Source organism: Oculina patagonica, chromosome 3, assembly GCF_052425735.1.
Source record: "Oculina patagonica isolate OP01 chromosome 3, crgOcupat, whole genome shotgun sequence".
Classification (NCBI taxonomy): Eukaryota; Metazoa; Cnidaria; class Anthozoa; order Scleractinia; family Oculinidae; genus Oculina; species Oculina patagonica.
The window spans coordinates 24,027,390-24,049,645 of record NC_135760.1 but is presented as its reverse complement, the minus strand read 5'-3'; the positions used below and the strand labels follow the sequence as shown (position 1 = coordinate 24,049,645).

The following is a 22,256-nucleotide window of genomic DNA, read 5'->3' as shown; positions in this document are numbered from 1 at the left end:
TATGGTACTTATTCCCCCGCTCGGACTGCGAATAGCCAGTGGTACAATACTGGTTCAGTCAGCTTAATTAAACCAAATTGCTGACATTCATTTTACATCATTGCAGGCAACAAGCCCACTGGAGAAGATGCAGCTTGAAACACTCGGCAAGGTAAAAAAAACAATGTCTAAATATCAAAGCGTTTAGTGATGCTTTATGATAGCCTAAATACTAAACAAGACGTCATTCTTCTCTGCTCGAAAGAAGTCCAATATTTGGCCTGAAAAGATAGACAGATAACGTAGCGTTGCAGAGATCGTGCAGTGTCTTTTGATTGAGTGTTTCTCGGTTTTGAATTTTCGCACCCTAGAATGAAATTTTTCTGATCGAATGTCAGACTTCTCTCCTGCAGGGAAAGAAGTAATCTTGCGCCAGAAGAGGGACATCTGTTTACTATGGACTAATTACATGTCTGATTTTCTGATGTGTTATCAGGGTGGATCTCGGTACGATGACTGGGCCGTAAAGAAAGAATGCAACATTGTAGAGACTCTAATGGAGTTCCCTTCCGTGCAAGCGACCGCTGACCTGTTGCTAACGCAGCTTCCGGCTCTGCAACCGGTAAGTCTACGAAGCAACGCAATTTCACCTCGTTGTTGTTGGGAGCTCAAACTGCAAACTAGCAAAACAAGACGATTTTTAACGCAACAATGTTAAAGCTCGTCTTTTGTAACTTTGAATCGTCTCGTGTAACATTACCTTAAAAGGGTCAGTGTCACAAGAAGTCTTCTAGGTTTTTGTGTAAACTATGCTAGAACTATGAGGGTGAACTCACTGTTCAACAAAATAACCCTTGAACAATCAAAGAGAAGCATAAAATCCATTCTTCAAGATATGAGAAAAACTGGTTTTTGGATATTTCCCTTAACACTGTCAAATTTAAATTCGTCGGCCCGACTTTTTCAAGTTTTCGGCCACCTCAATTTTTAACATTTTCGATGACTAGTACAGCGTATTTTAGCAAGGCCAGGCTACAATAAGTGGATTTCCAATTCATACCAACACCTTCATTGGATTTTAAGTAGCACTATAAATCTTGGTGACACTGCCCCTTTAATAATCTTGTAAACGAATTAATGAATTTTGATTTTTGCAAAGCCCTGAAAGTGGGTCGGCAGAAGAGAGAATATCCTATTGTACTCCTTTTTTGAATTTCTTTTTTTTTTACGATTTTTAAAACTTAATTTGTTTCTAACTTTTTTCTCGTGTACAGAGATTCTACTCCATATCCTCGTCACCCGCTGTTCATGCCAAAGAAATTCACATCACAGTGGCAGTTGTTGAATACAACAAAAGAGGTATGCAAAAAATCCAACAGAACGGAATTTGTTTTCGCGTTTCCCTGAGCTTAGTTTAGACTGCTTCTAACCTGTGTTCAGGTCTGGCTTTTTCCTGTGAAAACCTCTGGATTCACAGGCAGAGGCGCTCTATTTTTTACCTTTTCCTGTTTTTTTTTTCCTGCTCTCGGTCTGGGAAAGAACAGCTTGGACACGAGAGCTTGAACTTTAAACACAGGCGGCCCAAGCTCATAGAGCGCAAGAACGTGACTTTTGTTTTTGAGAGTATAAGAAGTAGAGTTTTATAGGAACGCAAAGCGCAGCAGTTTTGTTTTAGTGTTAATTTAGCGAATAAAATCAGTTGAGTAACCCTATTGGTGTATTGTACTTTTTGCTGTTTGCCTGCTCCTTGCGCAGGTTTAGGGAGATTTCAGCGAGTCGTTGTCATTTGGGGTTTCCACTACTGAATCATCAAGCGAACTCTTCCCTCTCACAGTGTCTCCGCTTCACGAAGGAGTATAACTGGTTACCGGTGTTGCGCACACGAGCATGTTTTGCAGCTTGGCAAGTTCTACTTGACACTGATGTCTCCTTGATCAAAAAGAAGATTTTTCAAGGAAAACTTAATATACTTTGCCGCACAAAGGAGTAAAAGATTGACTTGTAAAAGTAACAGTTCTTATGTGTAACCAACGGCTATTTTGTTTTTACAGGAGGTCAAGGTTCCCTTCATCGTGGCGTGTGCTCCACGTGGCTCCAGGGACTGAAACCTGGTGACACGATTCCTTGTTACATCAGACAGTGAGTTGAATATTTAGTTGCTTTGGGCCTGGACACGAGCACAAAAATACAGCTCAGGTACTAAATCCTTTCATTGTTTTATTTAGTGCCCAGTCCTTCCACCTTCCCGCTGATGGCTTGGTCCCGGTGATCATGGTAGGGAATGGGACGGGCATTGCACCTTTCCGCTCCTTCTGGCAGCAGAGGATGTTTGATATCAACAACAAATGCCCGCCAGAATCATCATCAGGGAGACGACGATGGGGAGACATGTTTCTGTTCTTCGGCTGCAGAAACTCGCGCCTCGATGACATTTACCGACATGAAACTGAGAAAGCAGTGCAAAGCAGAGCCATCACTAGCGTTGGTACAGCGTACTCCAGACAGGAGGGCAGGCCCAAGGTACAGACTGCACAATATCGGGTCATATAAGTTTCATCGCGCATTCTGATTGGCTAGAGCCTGCGAACAGGCTGTCTGCGCAAAACTTGAACAAGGAAGTTGCTTGCGGGCTAAATAGGTTAAAATATTTTAATTGTGAGACGGTTTTCAAAACTGTTGTTACAGAGTTTGATATTAAGTCTACATCCGCAGCCTTGCTTCCTTCAGCTGGTGAACTCAGCAAGCCAAAAGATTGTTGTATTATTTTTCGGCGGGAAATTCATTTGTGTAGATCCACGATATTTTCTAACTAATTTCGCGGGTAATTTCCAGACACAAGTTCAAATTTAAACTTTAACATGGCTGTGAACATCACGCGTGCAGAGTACAAATTATAATTTTTTAGTCCAGAAGTTAATGTGGCTGTTAATTAATCGTTATACTTCAGAAGGTCACAAACTCCTTCACAGTTGTTAAAAACGTCTTTTTTTAAGAAGTTACAAGAATTCTTATAGCGTGACAATGATTCTTCTTTATTTACAGCAATACGTTCAAGACCTACTGAAGGAAGATTCCTCTAACATCTGTGACTTGATAATCAACGACAATGGACACGTGTATGTGTGCGGTGGAGCTGCTATGGCTGAGGACGTCAACCAAACTCTACAGGTACTTATTAAGGTCCAAACGCAACCTGTAACATTCCATGCGCATTTTGCACAACAGTTTCGCTTGACGTGACCACTCGCTGCAGCTTTTTCTCAAAAATTGCTGATACAGCAAGTTCTGGCGACGGCATCCATGTCAAGTAACCAAAAGGAATGAACTGTAGATGGTGGACACATGTTGAAGTTGTTGCGCTCAATGTTACAGAAGCAGAAAGTGATTGCAGGATTGAACACTCGTTACAGTTTAGACCTCGCGCGCATCATTTGGTCAGTGTAATGAAGACAAAGTAATTTTGCCATCAATGAGCAAAAATGAAAGAAAAGAGGTCATGTATTATGAATCAAAAGTCAGAAGGTTTGCTTTAACGCACATTTACTGTGCAATGCGCGGAATTGGTATTTAATCCTCCCTAACTGTTTGTAGAGGCTTTTAAAGCGTTGGCCCAGACGCCACTCTTAATATTGCAATACTAGCTGGCTTTTACTGACACACCACACGCCTTTTTCTTGCTGCTTTTTAAACAGACCTTGATAGCTGATCGCCTGAATTTGTCTTCCGATGATGGTTTGGAATTCATCCGCAAAATGAAGGTAAATATTTTGTGACAAACGTGTTCCCGTGAATCCTAGGCAATTTTATATTGTAAAGGTCGGCACACACTAGGGGACAAGTCGCAGGAACTTGTCGCAGGGACTTGCTTTGGGGACCAGTCCCCAGTGTGTACTAGTACTTTGCATCAAAATTCCAGACGCAGGGACCACATTTTTGGTCTTGCGACTAGTCCTACGAATTAAGCTGGTTTTATTTCTGGGACTAGTCGCAGGGACCAATAGTCCCACAAATCGCAGGGGCGGATCCAGGAATTCCTGAAAGGGGGGGTTGTACGCCTTTTATAGGTTTCGACGTCATCGGCGTGGATAGCAGTATCTTCTAGGGGGTCCGGGGGCATCCCTCCCCAAGGAAAATTTTTTCCGATTTTCCCCTTTAAAACATGTTCTAAAACGCCATTTCCAGCCTTCTTGTAGCCTCCCACGCAGTCGTTAGAACGACTGCGTGGGAGGCTAGCCTTCTTGAGACTCCAAAAGCATTTGTGGAGGCATGATGTAAAATCTGGAGGTTATACCTTACTTTTTAACCAGAAAACCAAAATGAATAACGCATGATTAAAAGGGACAGCAATAACAACGTTTCTCTAAATGCCTAGTTAATCGAGCAATGAAGCCTGAAAAAATCTTTTTGGATGAGCTATTACAAAGCGCTTGCATACGTCGTCTACCTCAAATCTCTGAGAATAACGCTTGGCAATAACAGCGAGATCTCAGAAGCGCTCTTTAGACAGTTTTATGAGCGAGCATGACCGCTCAGCTTCCGCACTACTGATTGGTGCATGGCCAGGATGCTTGCGATAAAGAGAAGATGATGGATGTTTGGAGAAGCATTCTCGTCGTCACAGGCACAAAGTGCTAGTAGAAAATTTCTCGGAAGTTTCTTCTTTGCTGACTGCCACTCAGTTTGCCATCTTTGCAAACTTAAGAAACGGTTTACCCACCACTCAGTTTTCAAGATGGTGCCGCGATAGACGCCTTTTCTTAAAGAATTGCTCGGGAACCGACGCTATTCTAGTAGTTGCTCATATTGAACTGTCGCGAAATGTACGTTATCTTTTCTTAACTTGACAATCAGTCAATTGGTGTAAGTAAAACAACTACTTATGAAACAATTTGTTCTATTATTTTTATGAAGAGTCAAACACATGAAAAAATGCTGCTCAAAGGGGGGGTTGCAACCCCCTCAACCCCTCCCCTGGATCCGCCTCTGAATCGGTCAATTTTCTGGTGTGTACACACTAAAGGATAAGTCCTTGTGACTATACCGTGCGAATAGTCTAGGGCTTTCCACAAGTTGCTCGGCAACTTTTTAGCAACTTTTCATGTTTCGAGCATTTTTTTCCCCTTCGAGCAACTTTTTTCCTCTCGAGCAACTTATTGCATTTTGAGCAATTTCCATACCGAAGATCTCCGAAGATTATCCAAGTGTTGTTCAAAGGCAATACGAACGTTTCCGAAGATTTACGAAGTTTGCCGAAGATTTTCGGGGAACATCTGAAGACGTTTGAACTTTCGGCTCATTCTGCATAAAACATTTCAAAACTCGTCATCAAAAATGACGTCATCGATATCTTCACGATTTTTCTCAGTTAAAGAAATCCTTGTTATTTAACAAATTTTCCCCTTGATATGTTATTTAGATACTTCTTTTGCTGTAAGATTGCATAAAACTGCTTAGAAATCTTACCCTCAAAGGGAAATAAGCATATATTTGAGAAATTCTCTTGATTAGAAGCAGCGTTTTGGATTTTTTTGGAGCAACTTTCGAGCAACTTTTATTATCAGAGGCAACTTTTTTAGATTTTTGGAGCAACTTTTGAGCAACTTTTTGAGAAATTACAGGCAACTTTTTGGGAAATCTCGAGCAACTTGTGGAAAGCCCTAGAATAGTCCCCTAGTGTGTGTCTAGCTTTAAGCAAACAGGTGACAGGGAAAGCGAAGACCCTCAACTGGGAGACATTGTCTTTATGTGCCACCAAATTCTCAAAACTAACAAGAGAAGACATATAAAAACATATAAATTTTTAGCCCAGGACATTCACAAAAAGAGTTTGACGATTTTACATCTGAGAAGCCAGAGTGTTTCCGGTCGTAAAAACTCACTCAAGGATAAAGTAGTTCTTGGTTATCGCTACGTTAAAGGGTACTTGTTTATTTTTTGACCTTTTTAATCTTCTTTTTCAGTCGTCAAACAAATATCATGAAGATATATTCAGTGTCCCTCAGAGAAACAAGGAACCAAAGGATACGAGGTAATTAAATAATTTAGAAATTATTATTATTTTTTTTATTCTGTCATATTTATGCCTGCATTATTTTATAAGCTCTCTACACTGTATTTAATGTGACAACTAGAGATAAAATATTTTAAAATCCTAATTTCCTTTTTAACAGATGGATTACAAGTTGTATGTTACGCAAACGCTGTCTTTTATGTAGTTGTTTCCAACATAAGTGAAACGCCCCTTGAACAAAAGTATTTCACAGTCTTTCCTTAGCGTAAAAGGGAATAAATACTGATATTTCACAATTTTAATTTTGGATCACACTCAGATAAATCAAGAAAACACTGAGTCTCAAAAGCTAGGTAACAATTAATTACTGACGTAAGTAAAGTTAAAGGTATTTCGTTTCTTTTGTTTTCAGAGACCAAGCCAAGAAAAGGGCGCTATGAGGTGAATCATAACAGGCCTTCTGCATCAAATGAATCACGTGGCTATAAAATTAAAATAAATGGTACTAGCAAGGACAGGGTACTAGGAATCAAAAGAGAATGTAAAAAGCGAGTTTCAGAATTGTTTCTTTTTTTTTCCGTCCAATAAAACTTTAAATCTCTTTTGGAATTAGGTGTAGCTTGCATGTAGTTCTCTGTGGCCTTTTAAAGTAAAAGGCAAATAAGTACAACATATAGTAGGTGTTAGTTGATATCTTGATTTTTTTTTGTGGAGGCGTTTTAATTTAGTACTAAGGCCATTGTCTGCCGTTGTGTTTCGTCCTAGACAAGAACGTATTTTTTGCATTGATCCAGGTGTATAAAGCAGTTTTCATTTGAGTGTCGTAAAACCCAAAAAAGCAATTACTCTGCCTAATCACAAAAAAACACAGACAGTCCAGTGAACCAAACGCAAACAATCCAGTGAACCAGTCGAAGCAAATACATGTAGCCGGCACGAAGCGCGGGAAAACGAGTCACGATTGGTTTTGGTTTTAATTCTGATTGGTTCAGGAAGTGGCGCGAGTTTTCAAACCAATGTCTAAGCGTAGCAATGCATTGAAAGAAATACAAATAACTTTCAACACTCAATTGAAAACCGCTCTAAATGAGTAAATATAAAGATAGTAAAGAAAAGTATAAATACAAAGAAATGACTACCAGCGAATTGTTGTTAGGGAACCTTCACAAAAATACTGTAGCTGTGACCTGCGATGGACTTGCATTCCATCACAAGTGGAGAGTAGCAATACTCCTATTCGTGGGGAGCTCCAGTATGTTTTTTTGAGGGGGGAGGGGAGGGAATCGGGAGTAAGATGTTCTAGTACCATGTCTTATCATTGGCGTGTCACGTGACCAATTGATACTCAAGGCCTATCCAGTGACGTCACAAGATACTCCGATTATCACTGGACGCACTGGATATAGCTATAGTAAACCGGTTGTAAATGGAGTAGAACTTAGGATAGACCTTTAATTTCAAAGAGTAATCAATACCTGATTTCTCCCTACCATAACAATACCTTGTCAAGCTGACAGGAGAAGAATAAAAAGATTCATCAACTAGGTTATTTAGCAACCGCATTCTATTTTTAGCTTTTTTAGAGGAAGCGTCACGTTCTTAACTCATTGGATAGTTGAAAATTAAAAATATATATCATAGCGTAAGTTAAAAAAAATTGAAATATGTACGAAAATTGTTTTATTTATTTTGCAGCTGTAAAGTTAATGTTGCAGCATTATAAAGTTCGTATTGAAGTGTGTATTTTTTTCCTTTTTTAACTCCACTGTAGTTTTGGAGTAATTACGAAAGCAGTAAGTCTTAACATTTGTTTTGAGAATTTTGACATCGTAACATCTTTGTATGGAGGAAGAGGGAGGGGCGAAGATATTTTCTACCATAGAAAAAGAAAATTGCCGTTCAAATATGCAGTTTTTTTTTAAATGACGCGAACTGAGAAGTTCAACTGTAATCCAACGGTTTACTTTTAAACCTTTTCACTCTCACAGTCAAACTCGAGTCAATTAACATCGTTTCCCTTTGATTTAAAACTTATTTAGCATTACTTTAAGTAGCTATAAGACTATAAGTGTGCCATTTTCAAACTCAATATTTTAATATTTTTTGATATTTTTATATCTTTGCTATCAATTAATTTTAGAACTATGTAAGAAAAAGGTTTACAATAAAGTAACAATATTATTCTTTTGTTTCTTTCTGCGTTTTCTTTACAAAGCTTGGTGTAATAACCAGGTACAGCAGTACCCAGTACGCAGCACATGACAGGGAATTCATCCTTGTCACGGAGGTATTGACGCCTGAATATTAAAACAATAGAAATTTGTTAATAAGTCGTAAACAGCCCAAACTGACCACTTTCAAGTTCGACCATTTTGCTTATTAACGGATTTCTATTGTTTCAATATTCAGAGAGGATTTACTCTGCGTGTAAAAGACTTGGGGAATCGACACTTGCACACAATAGACACGGACTCACACCCTTTCAAACGTGCACACGATTGTCCGGGAAATCCTCCTTTTAACGATGATATTAACGCCTGAATATTAAAACAATAGAACTTTGTTAATGGGTCGAAAACAGCCCAAACTGTCCATTTTCAAGTTCGACCATTTTGCCTATTAACGGATTTCTATTGTTTCAATATTCAGAGAGGATTTACTCTGCGTGTAAAAGACTTGGGGAATCGACACTTGCACACAATAAACACGGACTCACACCCTTTCAAACACGCACACGATTGTCCTGGAAATCCTCCTATTGACGGAGATATTATCGCCTGAATATTGAAACAATAGAAATTTGTTAATAAGTCGTAAACAGCCCAAACTGACCACTTTCAAGTTCGACCATTTTGCTTATTAACGGATTTCTATTGTTTCAATATTCAGAGAGGATTTACTCTGCGTGTAAAAGACTTGGGGAATCGACATTTGCACGCAATAAACACGGACTCACACCCTTTCAAACACGCACACGATTGTCCGGGAAATCCTCCTTTTAATGATGATATTAACGCCTGAATATTGAAACAATAGAACTTTGTTAATGGGTCGAAAACAGCCCAAACTGTCCATTTTCAAGTTCGACCATTTTGCTTATTAACGGATTTCTATTGTTTCAATATTCAGAGAAGATTCTCTCTGCGTGTAAAACACTTGCGAAATCGAAATTTGCACACAATAAACACAGACTAACCCTCTTTCGAACGCGCACACAATTGTCCGGGAAATCCTCCTTTTTACGGAGATATTATCGCCCGAATATTTAAACAATAGAAATTTGTTAATGAGTCGAAAACAGCCCAAACTGACCACTTTCAAGGTGGACCATTTTGCTCATTAACAGATTTCAATTGAGCTCAATTGTTTCAATATTCAGAGAGGATTTTCTCTGGATATAAACGACTTGTGAAATCGACATTTGCACACAATAAACACGGACTCGCACACTTTCGAACGCGCACACAATTGTCCGGGAAATCCTCCTGTTGACGGAGATATTATCGCCTGAATATTGAAACAATAGAAATTCGTTAATGAGTCGAAAACAGCCCAAACTGACCACTTTCAAGGTGGACCATTTTCCTTATTAACGGATTTCTATTGCTTTAATATTCAGAGAGGATTTTCTCTGCGTGTAAAACACTTGCGAAATCGACATTTGCACACAATAAACACATACTAACACCCTTTCGAACGCGCACACAATTGTCTGGGAAATCCTCCTATTGACGGAGATATTAACCCCTGAATATTGAAACAATAGAAATTCGTTAATTGGTCGAAAAAGCCCAAATTGACCATTTTCAAGGTGGACCATTTTGCTCATTATCGGATTTCTATTGTTTCAATATTCAGAGAGGATTTTCTCTGCGTGTAAAAGACTTGTGAAATCGACATTTGCATACAATAAACACAGACTAACCCCCCTTTCGAACGCGCACACAATTGTCCGGGAAATCCTCCTATTGACGGAGATATTATCGCCTGAATATTGAAACAATAGAAATTTGTTAATGAGTCGAAAACAGCCCAAACTGACCACTTTCAAGGTGGACCATTTTGCTCATTAACAGATTTCAATTGTTTCAATATTCAGAGAGGATTCTCTCTGCGTGTAAAACACTTGCGAAATCGACATTTGCACACAATAAACACATACTAACACCCTTTCGAACGCGCACACAATTGTCTGGGAAATCCTCCTATTGACGGAGATATTAACCCCTGAATATTGAAACAATAGAAATTCGTTAATTGGTCGAAAAAAGCCCAAACTGACCACTTTCAAGGTGGAACATTTTGCTCATTAACGGATTTCAATTGTTTCAATATTCAGAGAGGATTTGCTCTGCGTATAAACGACTTGTGAAATTGACATTTGCACACAATAAACACGGACTCGCACACTTTCGAACGCGCACACAATTGTCTGGGAAATCCTCCTATTGACGGAGATATTAACCCCTGAATATTGAAACAATAGAAATTCGTTAATTGGTCGAAAAAAGCCCAAATTGACCATTTTCAAGGTGGACCATTTTGCTCATTATCGGATTTCTGTTGTTTCAATATTCAGAGAGGATTTTCTCTGCGTGTAAAAGACTTGTGAAATCGACATTTGCATACAATAAACACAGACTAACCCCCCTTTCGAACGCGCACACAATTGTCCGGAAAATTCCTCCTTTGACGGAGATATTATCGCCCGAATATTAAAACAATAGAATTTTGTTAATGAGTCGAAAACGGCCCAAACTGACCACTTTCAAGGTGGACCATTTTGCTCATTAATGGATTTCTATTGTTTGAATATTCAGAAGGGATTTTCTCTGCGTATAAAAGACTTGTGAAATCGACACTTGCACACAATAGACACGGACTCACACGCTTTCAAACGGGCACACAATTGTCCGGGAAATCTTCCTTTTGAAGGAGATATTAACGCCTGAATATTGAAACAGTCGAAATTTGTTAATGATTCGAAAAAAGCCCAAACTGACCATTTTCAAGTTGGACCATTTTGCTCATTAACAGATTTCAATTGTTTCAATATTCAGAGAGGATTTTCTCTGCGTATAAAAGACTTGTGAAATCGACACTTGCACACAATAGACACGGACTCACACGCTTTCAAACGGGCACACAATTGTCCGGGAAATCTTCCTTTTGAAGGAGATATTAACGCCTGAATATTGAAACAGTCGAAATTTGTTAATGATTCGAAAAAAGCCCAAACTGACCATTTTCAAGTTGGACCATTTTGCTCATTAACAGATCTCTATTGTTTCAATATTCAGAGAGGATTTTCTCTGCGTGTAAAAGACTTTTGAAATCGACATTTGCGCGCACAATAAACACGGACTCACACACTTTTAAACGCCCACAAAAATGTCTGAGAATTCCTATTCGTACGAGGATATTATCGCCTGAATATTGAAACAATAGAAATTTGTTAACAAGTTTTAACCATTTTCAAGGTGAACCATCTTATTCATTTACGGATTTCCATTGTTTCAATGAGCAGAGGACTCGGATGGAAACGTAACTTATAATTTTAAGATAAAACAGATTGTATTTGGCTGAAAGCTGTGTTTTAATCATTCTATAAAAGCGCAAATAATTTACTGTTAGTTATATTGGAAATAAATAGAATCAGTTCACTAATATTTTTGCAGAGCTTAAGAAACACTTGTGAAAGTATTTAAAAACTCGATATAGCCAAATGACGTGTGTCCATGGTTCCCCGTTCTTTCAAACTTAAGTGCAAACTTTCACTCGTGTTTCTATAACTCTGGCAAAACACAGAAATCATTATTCTATTTGTAATTATCGTTTTATTGGTAGTAAATCAATTTTGGATATAACTAATCGACAGAAAAAAACAAAGTTTACGAAGCCAGCCTTTTTTTTTCTGTAAAGGCGACAGACTAATCTTTGTCGCATATATAAGGAACATTGGTACATGTGGTATTTCAAATTAACTTTATTGAATTTATAATATTAATATTACAGAACTGAAACAAAGTTTACGGAGCCAGCCTTTTTTTCCAGTAAAGGCGACAGACTGATTTTTGTCGCATATATAAGGAACATTGGTACTTCGAATTAATTTTATCTCACGTTATATCAGGATGTTTCCCATATAAAATGGCCAGAAGAATATATATATATACTTTCGTAGCCAATTTCAACCAATAAAGACTCAAAGAAAAATTGATGGATTTTGAGCAAGCTATAACAAAACGGTTACGATATTTTAATTTTAATATTATCTAATAAATATAACACTATAATATAGGTAATACCGCATTACTGTTATCTAGATTTGCTAGATTCGCGAGGATAAAATGCTCCCTGTTCTTAATCGAACGGACATTCAGAAGCTCTTAAAACTATTTCATCTTTTAAATTTCATTTAAAATCAAAATTAATGGAGAGATTTTTAACATAGATTAATTAGGAGTAATTCTTTTTATCCAAATTTTTATCATTGTAATTATTTATCATTGTAATGTTTATCATTGTAATTTTTATAATTTTAAAATTGTTATTTCTATTGTAATTTATTGTCACTGAAAAGCCCCGTATGGGGAGTGTCAAATTAAAGTATTGTATTGCATTGTATTTTAATTTTAAATTGAATTACTATATATTTGTATAATTATTATGGTAGTAATATTTAATGGAATTTTATTAATCTATATTTTTTTGCACTTGTAATTTTTTTTAATTCTGACCCTGGTTGCTCAAAGAATGGATAACGCTATCTGCCGGATAAATCACTATCAAGTTAATTGTGTACATTGTAGATACTTATCCTTATTCTATAATTATACTTATACTAATCCTAACATATTACGTAGGAGGAAGCAGCGTGGCCTAGTGGTTAGGGCACTGGACTTGTAATTCAGAGGTCCCGGATTCAAATCCTCCACCCTGCCACTAGATGTATTTGTCTTCGGTGGCCCCGAATTCAACTCATCCACGCTTTGTAAATAGCCAACTGGTTAGCCTCCTGCCAGTTGAGGTGTTTAACTAGTTTCTGTTTGATTTGCAATATTTGTTTATTAATTTACAGTGTCCACAATTAACACAAAAAAAAAATAGAAAAAAGTGATCCGCTGGATAGCGTTTTACCCAGCGGATAGCGTTTTCTATCTTTTCAACAACTGGGTCATGTATACAGCACACGACTGAAGTGACGCATGCTCCTCAGCGAATGTCGTTGTGTGTTTTTGTTAGCACCACTATTGGGAAGCTGAGACAGTTCTTCTCATCGGAGATCTTTCACTGTAAGAAAGAAAAGCAAGGAAATTTAATGTTTATTTTAGGAGGCGTATAAATATATCTAAAAGATACTGAACTCATTGTTTGTAATCAAGTCTCTAGAGGTCTCTAGAGATTCCAATGATACAGGCCAGTCAGCCATGTTGGTGAAACTGTTCACCGACATGGCGAAGATGACGTCACAAACACGGCCAAAATATATGTTGAGCGTGTTATCACTGAGCCTGAAATTAAGTGCTAGAACTCTTAAAAGTGAAAAGCACATTTAAAAGTGATAAATTGAATATTCTGGCACAAAAAATAAAAATAGCTGAATAGTGGAACAGACAGAGAGCTACACGCGCTTTTCATAAAATAGCAGACATAAACAACCTTTCCGCTTGGTACCCCAATAGTCCGATCGCACTAGTTTTATATTTTATTGCGCCCAAGTGTTTTTGTGATCCTGGATTCCTACGGGACTTGGATCGAATCTACCTGATTTGTTGTTTGAGTTTGAAATGCTCAGAATTGCCTAACAGGATACTTCCAGCAAAATACAGATAGAATCTGAAAACGAACGACTTCACATGGCCAACACTAGGAGAAGATTACACAGAAAAGAAAAAAAAATGCATCCCGCCCTTTGTTTGACGAGGTATTGCAAGTTGTAAGTCGTTAAAACACAGCTAGCTGTGCTCTCATTGCTGTTAATTTTTATTCTGACACTATAATGTCACAAATTCAAAGGCAGACGGCAAAACTTAAGCAGACAGTGATCAAGTAAAAGATCTGTTTACTTACGCCTGGGTACCGTCCGCGCCTTCCTCGCCCATGAGAACTGTGATTGAAGGTGTACTCGACAATGGCTGTCGGTTAGATCTTTGTTCACTTTTCTGCAATGGAAGACAATTCATTCGTCAGACATGACGTGCTACTCACGTTAGTAAAACATTAGGGAAATAAACGGTTTTTGTGTGATATTGCAGGAGATGAGTCGCTCAGTTATTTCCGAAGGGTAACTTTTCCCGATGTTCGTTGCAGCTGTTTTATTTTACGTAAATTCAGTTCCCAGTTTTTAAAAGCCCTGGGTTTCTACAGTTCGTCAGGGGTTGTGAGTGGGCTTTATAACTGAGGGATCTTTTTTGTCAGTCAGGACGTTAGAAAGTGCTTATGAAGGGAAGGGGGAAGGGGGGGGGGGGGGCTTTTAACTTAACATACAGATAAGTGTAAAAAAAAGTGAGGAGAGGGTGTGATGTACGTGGTCACACAATTTTTGTGTGACCACGTCAACTGTATGCGAAGGTACGATAGAGAGTGAGTCGATATTGTTACTTTGCTTGTACTGTATTTAATCATAAATGGTGTAAATGTATTTCAATAAAAATGAAAGGGAGGAGGGATCTTTTATCGGCAGGCATTTTATTCTCACAAAAACCTCAGTATGTTTTGCGCGATCAGTTGTAGCCTTTTTGAAAATGGCCTATAACAGTCAAAATAGACAGTTTTCATTCAGTACACGATTTCAGTATGTTTTAAAAAGAGTGTTCACTCACCCGGCTCATCTTACTTGAGGCCTTTAAGTAAGTCCAGGATCTGTTAAGAAAAATAAAACGGCAAAGCTAAATTCAAGATTAATCTAATAGTCCGTTGATTGTCATGTCACACAACGTTTGAGCTGCGTGACAATCCAACTTACCACTGCGAAAGAGACTATAACGACTTTAAAGGGACTATGTCGCGGGGATTTCGCAGATTTTTTATCTAATCTATTCTAAAATTAGCGGTAGGCAACTAAACACTAAATAAACATTATCTTTGAACATCTAAATGCGGATATAAATCAAGGTACGGCTATAGGCTCTTACCGAAAGTGCTCGTAAAAAAAGCATTAAATGCTAAAAGAAGTGCTCGTTTTTTTGCCAAAAAAGTGCTAAAATAATGCTAATTGTTTTAAAAAGTGCTCGTGGGTAACATTAAAATGCTCACTTTTTAATTTTCCGATTTTTTTTAAACATAGAATATTACATTTTTCAGATTTTCAGTTACATTTTTTAACAATAAAATGTAACGATCAATGTTTGATGTCAGAGTACCCTCTCGAGCTATCTCTGCCTTGGCTGGCTGACTTCCATTGTTCCTCGATGACAACGTGGATGACGTCATCTTGGAACGAGTGTGATGGACTGGGTTTCTAGAAGGCAGCCACTGACGTATCAAACCAATTCCCCAGGCCTCCTCGGCTCCTTTGACTAAACTGAGGGCATAATGCATCTTTGGACGCCATAAATAAAGTCAGATTGTGCTTTTTAACACACAATTAGACAAATAGTCAGTCGAAAATCAAAAATAATGCTAGCAGTGCTTTTTGGGATAAAATGTAAAAAAAATGCTCGCGAAGCCAAATAATGCCAAAAAAAGTGCTAGCACTTCCGGTAAGAGCCTATACGGCTATAAATATCGATATTTCGAAGACACGCGGAAAAAAATTGAAAACGTTTGCCTAACTTTTTCAAATTGCAATCCGTTTTCATCCGAGCCATTCGCAGCCAAAGATGCTCGTTAACAGTTTCAGTGCTCTAAAATAGCAAAATGGCGGCTCAAAAATCAGTTAAAATCCGTGACATAGTCCCTTTAAAACTAACGATATCAATGAAAACAAAATGCGTAAAGACCATTGTTAATAAAAAGACCTTTTAGCCGCAGTTCGGACGCGGTCTGTCACCTCTCGCGTCTTCAGAGTCACTCCAAAAATGTCCTCATGGTAGCGACCAGAACTCTGGATAAGATAAGAATGTAAAGCAAAAGGTGAAAATATCTGTGTATATCAATGTTGACTAGTTTATGCACTTAATTTTAAAACTTGAAACAAGTTTCATTTAGAACGAAAATGTTGGGTTTCTTTAGTAGGGCGGAAGACTTGTAGCAATTTCAACAGAGGAGTTATTCATTTTACCTTCATTTTGTCGATTGTCTCCTGAGCCTCTTGTTGAGACATGGCGGTGAATTCTTGTAGGAGGGTCTAGAAAGGTGCAAATCTTCATTAATGAAGGTTTTTCTGATCTCAAGATGTATCCCCAAGCGGGGAACTCGAGGTTTCCCATTTCAAAGGGTCGGGGATGCTCGATATCTAATCATAAGAAATCACTTCTAACATCACCAAACATCGAACACAAATTTCGAAGTTCCACTAAACTTCACTGAATCGCTTAAAAGACCATTTTACAAAATAATAGCTAAACGTAAGATTTAACCTATAGTTTACATGGTTCTTGTGAACTTTGAAATTCATTTTCTCGGGCACTGATAAGAAATTGTTGTTGGTGTCATCACGGATAATTACTTATATCTTAAGCTTTTTAAAAGGGTAGAAAATAACGCAATATGATTTAAATTATTCTGGTACTTAATTTTTGTCCAACTAAAATTAAAATTACTCAATTTCCTGCTGGATAAAAATAGTGGCGTTCTGTCCTGATCACCCTAAATGAGATCATACAGACTCCGTTATTTACACCCATAAGCTAGACGACAAGCACCCCGCCCCTATCAAACGGGAATCCCCTGCCCGTGGACTGTATCCATTTGTTCTAACTCTGTGGGCTGGATATTTTAATTCTCTTGCCCCACTCATTAATTAATTTCTTACCTATCCCCCAAAATGTTCTAAAAAATAAATCCAAACGAAATTATTTTTTATTAAATCGAGAACAAGCTGGTTTACCTGCAGCGTTCTACAAACGTCTTCAGCCATCGACACATCGCCGCACACGTAAAAGTGTCCTTGCTGACTCAACAATTTTTCACAAATGTCAAACGCCTCCTGCTTCAACATGTCTTGAACGTATCTCTGAAAAAAAAACTCGGGTTATTTAGCTTTGCTAACTAACAACCCGGACAGTTTCAACTCCAGTTAAAATGATCGAGAACGAAATGGAACCGGCCAAGTTTCGTCCAACAAAGTACCGACCAGAGAACGAACGCGTGAAACTAATGAGCACCCACATTCTCACAGGTTTTTTTCTTTTTGTCATGTTTGTTAGACCGTCTTGTCTGTCTGTCTGTCTGTCTGTCTGTCTGTCTGTCTGTCTGACTGTCTGTTTGCCTGTCTCGACTGAAGTACAACAGTAGGAAAAATGCATCATGTGACGAATCATTCTAGGGGAGGGGGTACTTCCTGTACTGGGAGTTTGTGCCCCTAAGGGGTACCTGTCTCAAGCTGTATAAGTTTAAAAAGGCCAAAAACTACTTTTCGGGCGTCGACCGTTAAACAAGACTTGTTTTATTCGACAAATTTCTTACGTATTGATAACTATCACCAGTAGTCCCTTTAATCCTTTACCTTCTACCTTTATTATTCTTGGAAAGTGCAGAATGAAGGTGGTGATGAAGAAAGAAATGGAGAATCTCTTGATATGGAATAACATATCTTATTGTAAAAAAAATTACGACAACTTAATTTCGCGATTTCAGTGGAAGAGCAATATTTTGCAACACCTAATTTTCGTGAATACGGAGAATTTTTTTAACATCTCTTTTATTGAATACCATAAAAGCTACATTTTAAAAGTACCCGGGGAGCTTATTTCTTTTCAAGGACCGTTTGAGTGGTGGTAGTGAAACCATAGATCTGTTAGTTAGTCTTTGTTCTGTCTGTTAGTCTACTACAAAAGAAATAACGTTCATGGACTTGGACTTGTTAATGTTTTAGTGCTGATTAGTAACATTTTCACAAAAAAGTACTATAAATAGTAAACGTGGGGAAAACATGGTGAATTTATAACTTTAAAACGTACGTTACCTTGTTGTCTTGCTCACAAATTGTCATAATCGACCATCTTTGGAAGGGAGGGGCGTATGAACTGTTATGAGGGGGTGGGCTTATTAGACAGGAGAGGCTAAAGGAGGAGGGGACTTAATAGAGCTTTTACAGTAAACCGGGCATATTTTTTACCCGAACAAAAATATTCGTGTCATTATTTACATTCTCCCAACTTGCAATACACACAATACAAAAGCACTACTTAGGAGAACTTGAATGTCGATGTCAGGGTGTTTGCTCTCACCTTTGGCTGCTCCGGTTCGCGTGAATGAGCAGTCCACACCTCGGTCAAGGCTCCCTCGTCTTTCGCTTGAGCCATTTCATCTTTGTAGATGTAATCTTGGGTAGAATTTCTACACCCGAAAAACATCAAAATTTCGCCCCATTTTCCTAAAGAAGGGTTCAACGTGTTACTGCTAGCCAATGCAGCATCTTCGTCTTTTTCAGAAAAGATTTGGCGTTGTAACGAAGAACTAGCAGCGAAATTGCGGTGCTGTGTTTTAGGGCTAGAATCTGGCGAGTCGGCATCGGGAGCACCAAAATTTCGACGACGTATTTGAGGACTCGAGTCTGGTGTGACGTCGAATGTTTTTGGTCTGGGGGCACTTTTTTTGGTGATGTCATACTGACGCTGCTGCCAAAAGCTTCGGAAAGGAGCTATGCCCGTCCCAGGCCCCACCATAATGATTGGGACTGTACCATCTTCAGGCATATGGAAGGTATGGGCTCTGTAAAAGACAAAGAAAAAAAGAAAGAAAGAGATTTGTTCTGCCACACAAATGTCGAGCAAATTACAACACGTATATAGAGTCTACACACTATATAGTCTATTTAACAAATAGATTTCATTTTGCCGTGCGTCTGTTCAGTAATAGATCACAGATGACGTCAAAATGTGGTATGAACAGAGAAGTGGCCCACGAGGCGCTAGCCGAGTGGGTCACTGATGTTCATACCACATTTTGACGTCTTCTGTGATCTATTACTGAACAGACGCACGGCAAAATGAAATCTATTTGTTTTATATAATAACACAAGACTTCAGCACACTTCTGTGTGAGCAATGCTGCCGTACCGATGAGCTAGCGAAGTTGTTTTGATTTCACAATTAGGTTTTCGTTAACACGAAGCATTGTTAATCCGATTGAATAAACAGAAAAATGGTCAATTGAAAGTCAATGAAAAAACTAACCTTTATTCCGATTTGGAAAGTTGTTCAAATCTGTAAGCATTAACCGAAGCGTTCAACCGCAATTTCTTTTTTCCCCGTGGCGTCGTCCAACTGTACAACACCGGTCAAACTTTCATACAGATTTCGGATAATTTCTCGAATAATTCACTGTCTTCTTCAAGCTTGTTTTGCCCAGTTAAATGCTTCGAAAGGTGAACGATGCTTGGCGTATTGTTTCTCACTAAAGGTTTGTAATTAAGCTGAACTTTTTTGCTTTGTTGTGGCCCCGCAAGTTTGAAAAACTTTGCCGACAACTCTGATTTGGACTATGAACTCTGATCACGCGCGCGAGTCACACCACCGCGTGACGTCATCCATGTGTCTGTACTCTGATAGATCATAAGTAAGAACCAATCAAAATGCGCGTAGAATTCAGGTTATTATATAAACACATTTGGTACAGTTTTGATACAGGTTCTGGCACATTTCTCCGCTCGAACTTGATCTGGATAAACACACTTACTACGATTTCCAGTTGAGTGAGACGCGAACAAAGTTTGGTGCCGAAGTTTCAACATAACAACGGCATTGTTGTCAAGGGCAAACTTCTCTGTTTCCATTGGTAACTTGTCGTTACAGGTACTGATCGCCAAAGTTCTTTTATACAAGGAGGACCTCTCGGGAAACAGGGCAATTTTTTGATTGGCTAATATTTTGAAATTTCGATCCGAAATGGTGTTAGCTTTTGTCAGCTTTACGAAGCGCTAAATGTTCTTCATTTCAGTTCGCGAATTATTCATTTTGCACTTGAGAAAGAGATATTATTTAAAGCTGAAGAAATTCTTAAAGCTGCTAGAAAATACCTGGAGTTGGAAAACGATAAAATTTCAGTTGAACAGTAACTCTAACGAGGAAGGTAAAGTGACGCACGTTGAACATAACGTCAACTCTCAACACAGATCTGTTACCGTCGATATAAAACAGCTAAGGCATAATATATTTCGTTATTTGTTTCTTTTATCGTTGTCTCTGTGCATATATTTTTTATTTGAAAGCGTAACAAGAAGCTCGTAGAGCTTAAAACTGCGCTAGTCACGTGACCACCCCAGGGGGAACGTGGGAGAAATAAAAACTGCACCCCTCCCCCATCCCATTACCCGCGTGAACCAATGTTGCAACTGAAAAACAAAATGGTAAGAAAACACCTTGTGTGACATTTCATGGTTGAGGTGCTCCGTCTGCAATTAACAAAGGATTTGTTTAGTTTCCATTTGTAGCAGATTTAAAGGTTTTAAAATATTGCATGGTTCTGTCCGATCCACGACACAAATGTTATGGTTTTAAATAAATGGAAATTCTGACCCGCTAAAGCGTATTTTTCTTTCAAAGCAGGGAATTTTAGTATTTTCTTTGATTCAAACGCTTCAAAATCGAATATCTCACACTAAACCCCCTTTGTAAAGACCAAAGTATAAGAACATTTCCAATTTGTGGCTAATTTGTAGCTGCTAAACATTGCATGACTTGAAGCATTCTTAGACATCAACGTAATGTATTGGGAATTTCCCCAGCCTACCGAATGACGTAAGCGGTACAAGTCAGGGCAAGTTTGTGAAGGGAATTTTTCTTCATAACTTTAAAATCCTTTCAAAGACAGAGCAAAAAAATAGATTACGCTTAAAAGAGAAATACTTCACAATAAATTTGGCTTAGTAAAGACCAAAGGATTCGCAAAGATTTGAAAGGTAGCTGATTAATAGCTTTAAAACATTTAGTACGTGACTCGATGTCTAGCAGATGGAAAGTGAAACTTGTCATGTCAGCACATTCTTTGACATGAACGTAATGGAATTTATTTATTTACAGATTTTAGCCCGCTAAAATATATATTTCTTTAAAATCATGAAAATTTAGTATTTTCTTTGAGTGAAACGCTTCAAATTCGGAAATCTCACGTTAAACATGCTTAGTTGTTAAGACCAAAGCATTTGAAAATTTATTATTAGTAAGTGTTTTCTAGCTTTTTAACATTGCGTGACACGAGCCCGGCCGAGCGGGGGCATCAGTCTAGTCACTGAGAAAAAAAGTAAGGGTAGAACATGAACTGCGTGCGCAGTTAACAAGAGCTCTTAGAGCTTACAACTGCGCTTGTCTCTTGTGCACTTCAGGGGAGCCATGTAGGGGGAACAAAAAAATGCACCCCCCCCCCCCTTAACCTCTTTACTTGCGTCAAACAATGTTGCGACTGACAAACAAGATGGTAAGAAAACACCTTGCGTGACATTTCATGGTTGACTAGTTCCATCCGAAATTAAATATTTTTCTTATATGCTAAGGGACGGACCATTATTTTCTTGGAGGGGGGATGAAAAATTTTCCTCTGCAAACTTTTTTTTTAGTTTATGCACCTCTGCAAACATTTTTTTTCGAAATTCTTACTATTTTTTGCTATACATACGTGTTTGCAAACAATTTATTTTGTCTTTCCAGGCCCTGCAAACAATTTTTTTCAATATTTTTCATCACCCCCCTCCAAAAAAATAATGGGCCGTCCCTAATGGAGGCCAAATTTAATTCCCACGATCCTGATCCGTGAAACAAAAAAAAACTTTTAAATCAGCATTCAACACCGGCACATTCCAGGACACAAACGTAATGTAAATAAATGTAAATTCTTGCCGGCTAAATAGTATTTTTTTAAAGCGTGAAATTATAGTATTTTCTTCGATTCAAACGCTTAAAAATACTTCACACTGAATTTTTTAAGTAAAGACCAAAGGATTCGCAAAGATTTTAAAGGTGGCTGGATAGCTTTGAAAAATTACGTGACTCGAGGTCTAGCCGATCGAAAGTGAAACTTGTCATGTCAGCACATTCTTTTACACCAACGTAATTGTATTTATTCACAGATTCTGTCCCGCTGAATTATATTTTTCTTTGAAAGCGTGGAAATTTATCATTTTCCATGAGTCAAACGCTTCAAAATCGAATAATTCACACTTAAC

The 22,256-nt window shown here is 38.2% G+C and overlaps 3 protein-coding genes across 7 annotated transcripts in view; 2 read left to right on the top strand and 1 right to left on the bottom strand.

The window, feature by feature from the left end:
* LOC144647108 (nitric oxide synthase, inducible-like) overlaps nucleotides 1–8,176 on the top strand; it is a 62,632-nt gene extending 54,456 nt beyond the window's left edge. For both annotated transcript variants that reach the window (XM_078506863.1, XM_078506862.1), the window contains exons 23-31: nucleotides 107–151; nucleotides 476–601; nucleotides 1,254–1,338; nucleotides 2,031–2,118; nucleotides 2,205–2,499; nucleotides 3,022–3,147; nucleotides 3,672–3,737; nucleotides 5,940–6,007; nucleotides 6,402–8,176. In XM_078506863.1, the coding sequence (XP_078362989.1) occupies nucleotides 107–151; nucleotides 476–601; nucleotides 1,254–1,338; nucleotides 2,031–2,118; nucleotides 2,205–2,499; nucleotides 3,022–3,147; nucleotides 3,672–3,737; nucleotides 5,940–6,007; nucleotides 6,402–6,429 (927 nt within the window). In that variant the 3' untranslated portion in view covers nucleotides 6,430–8,176. The remainder of the gene's footprint in view (nucleotides 1–106; nucleotides 152–475; nucleotides 602–1,253; nucleotides 1,339–2,030; nucleotides 2,119–2,204; nucleotides 2,500–3,021; nucleotides 3,148–3,671; nucleotides 3,738–5,939; nucleotides 6,008–6,401) is intronic.
* Nucleotides 8,177–11,572: 3,396 nt separating this feature from the next.
* LOC144647100 (nitric oxide synthase 3-like) overlaps nucleotides 11,573–22,256 on the bottom strand; it is a 68,895-nt gene continuing 58,211 nt past the window's right edge. For all 4 annotated transcript variants that reach the window (XM_078506849.1, XM_078506851.1, XM_078506852.1 and 1 more), the window contains 7 exons: nucleotides 18,325–18,808; nucleotides 16,983–17,108; nucleotides 16,215–16,280; nucleotides 15,952–16,037; nucleotides 14,815–14,854; nucleotides 14,063–14,154; nucleotides 11,573–13,282 (listed from right to left, as the gene is read on the bottom strand). In XM_078506849.1, coding sequence (XP_078362975.1) covers nucleotides 13,240–13,282; nucleotides 14,063–14,154; nucleotides 14,815–14,854; nucleotides 15,952–16,037; nucleotides 16,215–16,280; nucleotides 16,983–17,108; nucleotides 18,325–18,808 — 937 coding nt within the window. In that variant the 3' untranslated portion in view covers nucleotides 11,573–13,239. The remainder of the gene's footprint in view (nucleotides 13,283–14,062; nucleotides 14,155–14,814; nucleotides 14,855–15,951; nucleotides 16,038–16,214; nucleotides 16,281–16,982; nucleotides 17,109–18,324; nucleotides 18,809–22,256) is intronic.
* LOC144647128 (ran-specific GTPase-activating protein-like) overlaps nucleotides 17,757–22,256 on the top strand; it is a 71,694-nt gene continuing 67,194 nt past the window's right edge. The window contains exon 1 of the mRNA XM_078506882.1: nucleotides 17,757–17,766. The gene's annotated coding sequence lies outside the window, so the exon portion shown is untranslated. The remainder of the gene's footprint in view (nucleotides 17,767–22,256) is intronic.